Consider the following 11,165-nt stretch of genomic DNA (forward strand, 5'->3'; position numbering starts at 1 on the left):
AGCTCTACTCCTTCCTTCTGCAAGTCCCCTCCCAATGGAGCTCTCCTGCAGGACCTCGGTTCCCCAGGGCTGGGTTCCTCCAGCCCTAGAACTAGATGAACACACACACACTAACAGAGCAAGCCTGAGTGGACTGGGTCAATCAGCACCCTCAAGATGACCCCCTTATCTGTCCCTGTACTCAATGGGCTGGGTTAAGCAGCACTTTTCAGCTGTCACCCTCATGTGCCCCTGGGCTCAATAGCCTGGGCTGAGCAGCACTTTCAGCTGCTCACCCCTTATGTGCCACAGGTTTAACACGTCCCTATCCCACTTTCACGTTACACTTGTACTGAGAGTAACCCACTTGATGAGCAAACCCCACAGTATTTTTGGGCACTACAGGGATCTTTAGCTTAGGTAAAAGAAGCGCTCCTGCAGAGTAAATCGGGGAAGCTAAAAACACAAAAGAGTAGAGTTCATTGAGAGCGAGAGAAGCAACCAACTTAACCATAAAAGTTATTTCTTGAATAATAGTGATAACTACACAAGGAGAGCCTAAACCAACATAAGATACATTATTAAAGGTTAATACCTGAGGTAGAAAGGTGAACAGAGAGAGAGAAAGAGGGGGATCTCACCCTCTCCAGGAGGCTTGAACTGGTCGGGGTTCCCAGGTGATGGTGGTAGCCCAGGGTCCTGAAGGCAGGAGACAGACAGAGCCCCCAGCACGATCAGTCAGGAGAAGACGGAGTCCCAGTGAAACTGATGCATAGTTTGGATCTAAGCATCAGAACACTTACTTGGGCATAGGTAGGGGGTTTTGTAGAGAAAATACAATGGTTCAAGGCAGAACACTAGATTTGTTTATGGGAAAACTGATGACTTAAGGGTTTTCTTTAAGCTAGACAATAGGAGCTCATCACTCTTGGCGATGGGTGGTGTTTTCTTCCAGGGAGCTCGCAAAGAATAAAAGGCTGCTTCAGTATTTTGGATATCAGTCGAGGATTTATTACTAGAATTGGTCTGATAACTGCTGAGCTGGGTGTGTGCAGGCGTAGGTTCATTAACATCTGGAGCAGAGATTCCCAAGATGCAGTGCGTCCCTGCTTTTCTGATCCCAGAGTTCAGTGCGGTTCTCTGTTCTCCATTCTGTATGCAAATTGAGATGTCTCCCTGTCCCACCTTTCATACAGATGAGGCTAAGGGAGTTGTCTCTGTTTTCCATTCTGTATGCTAATGGAGATGTCTTAATCTTGTCACCCTTGTCAGGAGGGATCTAGGTGTGTCTCCCAACGCCCTTCACTGCTCTCTGCAAGTTTTTTTTCTCTGATGGGTTTTGGTTTAAACAGAGGCTGGTTAGGGGGTGTCTTTCAATGAGTCAGAAAGGCTGGATACTGCACCCTGGTTCCCCAAGAACACAGAGCTGACTAGTATCACTACTCCCGTCATGGGGGCAGCGCTTTAACATTGCTAGTGAAGACATGCCCTCAGTCTCAGTTCTGACTCATTCTCAGACTACGGATGGCTGTGCCATTTTAGGACTGGTCTACGCTTAAAAGTTAGGTTGACATAGCTATGGTGCTCAGGGGTGTGAAAAAATCTGTACCTATTCCCCAACGTAGACATGTCTGAAATTCTTCCATCAGCCTAACTACTGTTGCTCAGAGAGGCAGATTACCTATAATGATGGAAAAACCCCTTCGTCGCTGTAAGAAGCCTCTGTTCTACAGTGGCATAGCTGCAGCACCATAGCTGTGCCATTGTAGCAACCATATTGCAGACACAGCCTTAGTTTATGTTAAAGCAAGGACAAAACTAAATATAAAAGATCAAAGGTGAGTTAGACAAGGACAAAAAGAATAAAAATGAGACCCCTGAGACATTAACAAACAGAATACAGAGCAAACAGAATACAGAGAAATGTTTTTAGACAAGCATAGCTGCAACATTACTTCATTTTAATTTATGTGACAGAAATGAGTCCATAGCCCAAAAATTGGGACAACCATGTTTTCCCATCAATAAACAAATATGACATGTTAACCAAAGAGCCAAATCCTGTACCTTACTTTGCAACAAGCCTGAGGAGATAGGCTTGGCCCATGACTCCCCAAGGGAGTTGGAGTTGTGAGGTGAGGTATCCTACTCCCAGGACTGTGGAGTGGCAGCAAAGCTACTCCTTATCTGCTGCTGCTGTTCATACAGTTGTTCCTATGTGTAGTGCAGCCCACTTCATTCTATACACATATGCAAATACTTCCATTGACTTTAGAGCGCTATGATCAGCCCCTAGGGGACAGCTGGTGGGTTCACGAAGTCATGGATCCAATGACCCTTTCCCAAAACTCCTCTGAGCAGTAGGTTACCGAGATCCTATACAGAAATGTGATCATCGGCACATAGAAAGGCAGATGCTCAGCAGATGTAAATTGTCATAGTTCCATTGCCTCCAATGGATTGTAGTCAATGGAACAATGGCAATTTATGCAGTATGACAATCTACACCAGCTGAGGGTCTGTCTCAGAGGGTGCATATCATCTGTTCAGTCTAGAGCAATCCTGTTCCCCCTTTTGCATTATTACTATGCCATTCCAAAGCATGCAGTGCCCTCTGCACCCATGAAAGAGGTGGCCGATTTTCCCTAGAAGTATGCTGGCACAGCTAAGCAAACCATGAATTACGGCAAAGTAAATCTATAACTGTCATTCTGCAGTACCAGCTGTGTGTAAGGTCAATGTGAAGTCAGTCCTACTTCCAGGACACATGCTGTACCATGCTGAGTTACAGAATAGTCCTTAACATGAAATTCCATTGGTTCCCCTGGTTTGTGTCATAAGCTTAATAGTATTATAAACAGCTTGCACGGATTCTGCAGAGACAGTTAAACCAATGTGCATGAATGAATGAATAATCCTCTTAAAAGAACTAAACCCTATGTACCAAATAGTGAAATACAAAATCTGGTGAAACAATAAAGAAGTTACACGAATTAAAACAGTTGTACACCAATTAATATGTATGTTCTATATAATGATAGTTCAGACAATACTTCATAATGGTATGAACCAATACCTAAATAGCACTGTGATGGGAGCATTTTAAATCGATAAGATAGAGACAGAGCTTTATTGGGGAGGACTTTGTGGTGGGGGTTTTCTCATAGGCAGATTTTGTGCTTTGCTGGTTGTAGCCTGAAAATTAATTTGTTTGGACAATGAAACAACCCTCCAAAAAAAAAAAAAAAAAAGAATTCTCCTCCCACTCCCCTCCAGCCCTTGCCAGTCTTGTCTGATCATTTTTACAAAGGGCTAGAACTAGATGTTACAAAGCTAATGAATGGTCACAGTGCCATAATCTGTTTAGAAAGAGGTATTCTGAAATGGTCTGAAAGCCAGCCATAGGACTTTATGTATTTGCCCTGTAAACCCAGCTCTGTTACTAAAACCATGCTATATTAGATCTGCAGTTCCATCACAAAATATAGGTGTTGCTCACACTCATAACCAACACTGTGCTACTTTCATTCTTAGCAAACTTGAGAACCGTGGACATGGGACCAACTTATAACAACTCATTGTTAAGGTTACACCCTCACAGCTATCTTCATAGTTGACACTTTTCTTTTCACACTTAGAAGTCCCAAAATATCAGCCCCTTGGATTTTGTCAGCAAAAATGACTGACTGTCTTATGGCAATGTTTAATGCCTTAAATATCATATATATTCTGAGACTTGTGTTAGTTCTTGTCCATAATAAGCATAGTGTACTGGACATATCTTTCAAAGTAACTGTGTAAGATAAATGGTCACTCTGTATTTTCATTTTTCCATAGGAGAACTGCGGTCACTTACAAACCACTTCCCCAAGAATGAGCCAAACCAGTGGGTACGGTGGAATTTTAATCATTTTCTGCCATGGAAAATAGAATTTACCCCAACAGTTTTATAATCTGAAGCAGTAGGTTCTCAGATAATAATTTTTTAAAATCCATTGCTCAATAGAGGAGTATATTTTTTCTTACATTACACTTTCTGTAGTCCCTCTAGTGCAGGGGTGGCCAACCTGTGGCTCCTGAACCACATGCGGCTCTTCAGAAGTTAATATGCAGCTCCTTGTATAGGCACTGACTCCGGGGCTGGAGCTACCGGTGCCCAACTTTCCAATGTGCAGAGGGGTGCTCACTGCTTAACCCCTGGCTCTGCCACAGGCCCTACCCCCACTTCACCCCTTCCCACCCCCTCCCCTGAGCCTGCCGTGCCTGCTCTTCCCTCTCCCCTACGAGCCTCCTGCACTCCACGAAACAGCTGATCGGGAGGTGCAGGGAGGGAGCGGGAGGGGTTGATCAGCAGGGCAGCCGGTGGGCTGGAGGCGCTGGGAGCTGGGACGGGGGAGCTGATGGGGGGCTGCTGACGTATTACTGTGGCTCTTTGGCAAATTCTTACTCCTTGGTAAATTCCGGCTCCTTCTCAGGCTCAAGTTGGCCACCCCTGTTCTAGTGCTTTGTACTCGACAGACAGCCAGAAGGAAGAGCAGAAGTTAACTAGCCAACCCTTGTTTGAGAACTGTGCTAACATTATCAGTAAGTGTGGGGAAGAAGCGAGGAAGAAAACTAAATAGGAACTTCTTGGTCTGTGCACAGCAATTCATTCTGGGATGAAAAGAAATAAGAAAGGATAAATGAAAATGGCAAAATCAGTAGGAAAAGAAATTGTATTTTTAAAACTGCTCAGAAGGATTTGCAAACAAATCCTTTAAAATAAAATAAAAAATAAAATAAAATAAAATAAAATAAAATAAAAAAAGAGTGAATTAATGAACAAAAACTCAGTAAGTACATTCTCCACTCTACAGTCCCCCTTTAATTTCACTGCACTAAAATGAATGCTTCATCCCACCTAGTGCCCTCACACACAACTTCTCCTGAGGAGAGCATACAAATGAACGCAAAGCGTCATATAAAGTGATATACTGTGGATCAAGGACAGCATATGGTCCTTTATACTGAACTATTTTTGTTGATCCATATTGCAAAACATTGCAATACAACATCACACAGAACAACCAGTGCATGTTTTTGGGGTTTTTTAGGACTAATTCATGCCACTTTTTCTTGATATCCTTTTCAATAAGTTTCTGTAGCTCCTAAAGATGATTCAGGACAATGCTATGTCAGGGTTTTAGCAAAATACTAGATTACCTCAGCATATCTTTACTGGATCACCTGCGTTGGAAGGGAACTCTAATGGGTCTCTTATTCCATATCCTTGCACCACCACAGGACTGATTGCAGTATATTCAGTCACCACTAATAGACGGTGTCTAGTCAAGCCTTAAATATATCGAGCAATGACAATTTTACAACCAGCTTTGGCAGCTCCACTTGTGCAGTTTTAACTAATATTTAACCTGGATCTCCCTGGCTGCAGCTTAAACCTTTTACATTTTAGCTTGTCCATTAAAAAATTAAAATAACTGGCCTTTTTTCTCCTCTTCTATTTTGTCCTAAACAGTTATCGAGTCTTCCCAGTCTCTTTTTCTCTGTATTGAACATGCCCAGCTCTCTTATCCTTTCCTCACACATCTTAGTTTCCAAACATTTTCTCTTGAGTATTTCTCACCTATATCTCTCTCACATTATAACAAATCAATTTCCTGCTAAGCAACATATCAGCTGTCAACATTCAAATTTTGCAGAAACATTTGCAAATCATCATTTGGACTTGCTTCTTCTTACTTCACTAATACAAATCTTTTAATTCTTCCTGGTCCTTCTATATGAGAGATACTGTAAGGGAATGCTATTGATTACATTTCCCTTTAACCCAGTTCCAGTGCGTAATGAGTTAAGTGAATGAGTCTTCCAGACAAGTTAAGGAGGAAAAACAAATTAACACAGTAACTGCTGTACTTCACAAACAATCCCTGGAATCCAACTGGGAAATTTTAGGGAAGAAGAGTCCACAAAGAGAAGGCACCAGAAGGAAAATTTGGAAACAGCAAGTATCAGGGATTGGGAGGAAAGGCAGCCATGCAAGGAGGGTGGGTGGGAAGCAAATGTGATTAGGGACTAAGCCCACGGTCCATCTTTTTGTTGTGTTTCTACAACACCTGGCACAGTGCCTATGACTAGAGTCCCTAGGTGCTAAAGTAATACATATAATAAATAACAATCATAAAGTTTCAATTAGGCAAGATGCTCAGCACTCTGTCCCCTATTCAGCAAAGCACTTAAGCACGTGCTTAACTTCAAGACTTAGTTCCATTGCCTTCAGAGAAGGAAAACAGCAAAAGCAGGAAGATTGTTGGAGGCAGAGTGGGCAGCAGTATGAGGAGACGACTCTGGTAGCTGATCTATGACTGACGCTCCCCCTTTATGCGAAGGAAAGAAGAAAAATTGGAAAGAAAGAGAAAGAAGAGATAGAAATGAGGGTGAGAGGGGGAGAAGGAAGGAGGCACATACAGAGGAAGAATACACTGTCTTTGATAGCATTAGCAGAAGGAAGTCACTACCACTTACAAAAACAGAACCTATCCAGGGTTATGTAATCTGAAATAGCATCATTATTGGGCCTTTAGCCTACTGGTTCCTGAGTCTCTGAAATCAGTCAGGGCTATTGTGTGTGTTACAGTAGTTAATGGGCTCTCTTCAAACCTGGAGTCCACTGGCTCTCCTCTTCCCACTGCTGCCTGCCCTGCTGAATGAGGGTACGGCATTCTTTCCAAAGCCAGGTGGAAGGTCTCTGGAACCAGAGGGAGGGAGGGAACCTGGAGGGAGTCTGCAGCAGCACAACACACCCAGTTCCATTCAGACTAGGAGGGACACAGTCACGGTGCCTATAAGTGCCTGATTCAGTGCATCCCCTTTGGGCGGGGTCCTATGGAGTTGACTATAAGTCAAAGCTATCTTCCTGTGATACTAACCCCAAGGAGGTCAGTGGTGGAAATACAGTCTATCCATTCCCTGGAGCGAATGCCCTCCCTGGTGAATCAAACACAAACAAATGTTGTACAGAACACTGACGTTTCAGAGTACTATGTAAGTGCTAAGTACTATTATAATTTATTTTATTATAGTCAGCTAAAATAAAAAAAACTTCTGAGTGGAATTTTTACTACCCAGACATTCTGAAGTTATCAGCTCTATTTGCTATTTTTAAAATCAATCTCATTACAGTGTGCTTTTGTGTTAGCTTTAACTTTTACAATTATAAAATGCACCTGTGATACTATAGAAAAAATTCAGTGAATATAATACCATCCAAAACAATTCCTTCCTCCCAACCTGGCAGAGAAAGGCTATTACAAATGACAAATTTAGAGGAAGGGGGAGGAAAGGGAAGGAGAAAAAAAACTGCAATAGTAGTATGACATATTGACTCTTTGATACCATTTTACAGGCAAGAACAAGTCAGCATATAAGAGTGACAAGGTCAAGGAGAACTGACCCACTGTCATTTGTGTAACAGGACTGCATGGGAGTTACCTGACAATTGTCACAAGCATGACCACACAGCTTTAACTGCATGAGCCTATTATTAGAGGAAAGAACAAAATTACACCCATGCCAGTCTTAAGAGTACAAAGACGTAAGGCACTAGAATCTGCACCTGTCAGCTTTATCTTTGGAAGGTTATATTTTGATTTTTACAGCAATTACAAGTCTCTAAAAAATCTTGAATCTCTCAACAGCTATAATTCCTTTGGAGAGGAATACATGAATTCTTGCATTCCTGGGAAAACTCGCACTTATTCTGGGCCTAATATTGTGGCCCTTACATGATTAACATTTGCTCCCATTAGTAATCACAATGACACCAATGGAACTAATGTCATGAGTATTATTCATCCTGGTATAGCATCCAGGAAAACAGGGTCCCAATCTTGATTGAGGATCTGAGCACTACTGTAATCACAGAATCACAGAAATGTAGGGCTGGAAGGGACCTCGAGAACTCTTCTAGTCCAGGCCCCCAGCACTTAGGCACAACCAAATAAACCTAGACCATCCCTGCCCAACCCATACTTAAAAATGACCAATGATGGGAATTCCACAACCTCCCTTGGAAGCCTATTCCAGTGTTTAACAACTCTTATAGTTAGAAAGTTTTTCTAATGTGTAGCCTAAATCTCCCTTGCTGCAGATTAAGCCCATTATTTCTTATTCTACCTTCAGTGGGCATGGAGAACAACAGATCACGTCCTCTTTATAACAGCAACTGAAGTTTCCTGGGGTGATCATTAGTAATTCGATCCACATACAATATCTACTTTAGGTATTTCAAAAGTTAGACATAAGGATACCTACTAGTAAATATTTTTTCCCCAAACATCTATGGGCAGGTCGTCAAGTGAATCTGAGCAAACTCAGTACACAGCGGCAAAGAACACAGATGGATTTCCATCACCTTTCTGTCCCGTCACCCAATCCCAGTTATTCCAAGGGCCCTTCCAGTGGCCCAGCATCACCAGCTTGCAGCACAGTTTGGCCATGCCAAGGAAAAGCACCATCCTACTCCAACATCAGGGCAGGAACAGAAGACGTACAGCCGGTGCAGCGGGCAGAGTGGTGACTCTGCATTAGTCCCCTACTCAAGGCTCTTCCTATTAGCTGCTGAGCATCCCCAACTCCACTTTCAGTGGGAAAAAAGTGCTTAGCACGTGGCAGGAGCAGGCCCTGGGATTCAGTGCAATTATGCCATGCCCATAGCTCTGCAATCCTCTACATTCCTGTCTGTCCTCACATGGTTGTATTTAATTGATTACAAGGACAGAGATAGGATAGCTGTACTTTGTAAGAGCTAAAGGGAGCTGCACAGCAGATTGTCCGCTCATCAATAATGCAGGACCACAACCCATAAAAGGCTTATGCTCCAACTACTATCAATCTCGCCAAAGGTAAAATATTTATTTAACTACTGCAGCGGAAGCCAAATCCTCACAATATCAGGCTTTTCATTTGAAAAGCAAGGAAGTTAGAAAATTATTTAAAAAGGTTATGCTGATGACTAAAAATTCATAAGCAACTCCGTGTCTGGTTTCAGTCTTGTACAGTCAGGGGACAGGAAGAAGGGGTGGTTGGATGAGGCAGGGGTCCCGGGGGCGCAGGCAGGAAGGAGGGGGGGTTGGATGGGGTGGCAGGGGGCAGTTAGGGGCAGGGGTCCGGAAGTGGGGGGGTGGATGGGACATGGGTCCCAGGGGGGCCGTCAGGGAACAGGGCGGGTTGGATGGGGCAGGAGTCCTGTGGGGGGTGGATAGGAGGTGGGGGCCAGGCCACAACCCCTTCCCCTAACTGGCCCTCCATACAATTTCCGAAATCCAATGCAGCCCTCAGGCCAAAAAGTTTGCCCACCCCTGATATAGAGAATCCTCTTTAATAAATCCTCCCCTAAGAGATGTTTCCATCCAAACTGTGTACTTCTCTGCACCTGTCAGCTTTCCCCCAACCCTTAGTTTAAAAACTGTTCTATGACCTTTTCAATTTTACATGCCAGCAATCTGGTTCCATTTTGGTTTAGGTGGAGCCCATCCTTCCTGCATAGACTCCCTCTTTCCCAAAAGGTTCCCCAGTTCCTGATAAACCTAAATGTTCCTCCCAACACCATTGTCTCACTCATACATTAAGACTCCGCACTTCTGCCTGTCTATCCGGCCCTTCGCTTGGAACAAGAAGCATTTCAGAGATTGCTACCTTGGAGATCCTGGATATTAGTCTCTTACCTAGAAGCCTAAATTTGGCCTCCGGGATGTCTCTCTTACCTTTCCCTGTGTCGTGGGTCCTTACCTATATCATGACCACCAGCTCCTCCCCAGCACTGTACATAAGCCTTTCTAGATATCTCGAGCGATCTGCAATCTTTGCACCCAGCAGGCAATTCACTATGTAGTTCTCCCAATCATCACAAACCCACCTCTCTATATTTCTAATGATCAAGTCCCCCATTAATATTACCTGTCTCTTCCTAATACCTGGGGCTGTCTCCCCTGGAGAGGTATCCTCACTGCGAGGGGATACCATGACATCATCTGAATGATGCACTACATTGCATTAACCACTACTCAGCTCCAAGATCCCTCCACTTGCTAAACCTTCAAACAACACCTTTATTGCTTTTTCTCATGCTGCCCATCACTTCTGGGAAAAGCTGCCTGTAAACACCCACAACACTAACTGATTGTCCCATTTTTTGACAGGCGGACTAAGGTTAGACATGCCACCATGACTGTATACACAGAAATGGGAGGAAAAGGACAGGAGAACAAAGGAAGCTTCAAGATGTAGAAAGCATAGATGATTCTATGCACTGAACTCTTGAAGTCCATGGAATTTTTGTGTGTTGAGGAACTGCAAAATTAGGGTTTGATCCTGAAACATTAAAGTTAATGAGAGTTAACAATACCCAGTTCATCTGTAGTGCTCAACACAGAGAAGGGAAGTAAGTGTCTTTATCACCAATTTACATATGGGAAAACTGAGGTACAGACAGGTGAACTGACTTTGAGCAGAGCAGGTCAGGGGCAAAGCCAGAAATAGAACCCTGATGTCTGGACTGCCAATCTACTGCCCTGCATAATGCCATATGCTTTTAAACATCATTAATAATGTAATACTAGAGGAAACAACCAGAAATCTGCAAACACATCATAAGCAAACGTTTTCCTATAGATTAGCTTAGAACACTAGGTTTTTGAAATGTATAAATAATTTTAAAATGCTTTCCTGGCTTCAAAAAGTATTGTATTTGTTATCTATATGAACAGATGACAGATATAACCATTCAGAATCAGTCACTTACCTTGAAGCCTTTGCATAACATCGGCAATATGCCTGGGCGATCTCCCCACCAGCCTGGAGGAGGCCATGGTCTCTTTGCGCAAGAATGCTTTTAGTGACAGAATCTCCACACCAAGCCACAGACCTCAACAGGATAGAGAGTTTGGACTACTTCCTTTTAGAAAACGTCACTTAGCTTGAGCACAGCATGCCTATGATGAGTCACAGCAGCCTCTTCCCCAATGAAAGCACAGTACTTGCTTGCAAAGATTGTGCTACAGCACTGTCCTTCCTTCATCAGACCTCAGAAGCCTGAAAAAAGAAAGATGTGGGCTTTAGAGAAACCTGCACCAGTTCCTGTAAAACTAAGACCCATAATCTTATTAGCTATTCTAACACAAAGAGTGGCA

At 43.2% G+C, this 11,165-nt stretch overlaps 1 protein-coding gene across 1 annotated transcript in view; it reads right to left on the bottom strand.

Moving 5' to 3' along the window:
• SYNE1 (spectrin repeat containing nuclear envelope protein 1) overlaps window positions 1-10,860 on the bottom strand; it is a 483,717-nt gene extending 472,857 nt beyond the window's left edge. Inside the window, exon 1 of the mRNA XM_077812159.1 lies at window positions 10,778-10,860. Within this exon, the coding sequence (XP_077668285.1) occupies window positions 10,778-10,844 (67 nt within the window). The 5' untranslated portion in view covers window positions 10,845-10,860. The remainder of the gene's footprint in view (window positions 1-10,777) is intronic.
• Window positions 10,861-11,165: the final 305 nt, after the last annotated feature.

The sequence above is a fragment of the Eretmochelys imbricata genome, chromosome 3 (assembly GCF_965152235.1).
Source record: "Eretmochelys imbricata isolate rEreImb1 chromosome 3, rEreImb1.hap1, whole genome shotgun sequence".
NCBI classification, from domain to species: Eukaryota; Metazoa; Chordata; order Testudines; family Cheloniidae; genus Eretmochelys; species Eretmochelys imbricata.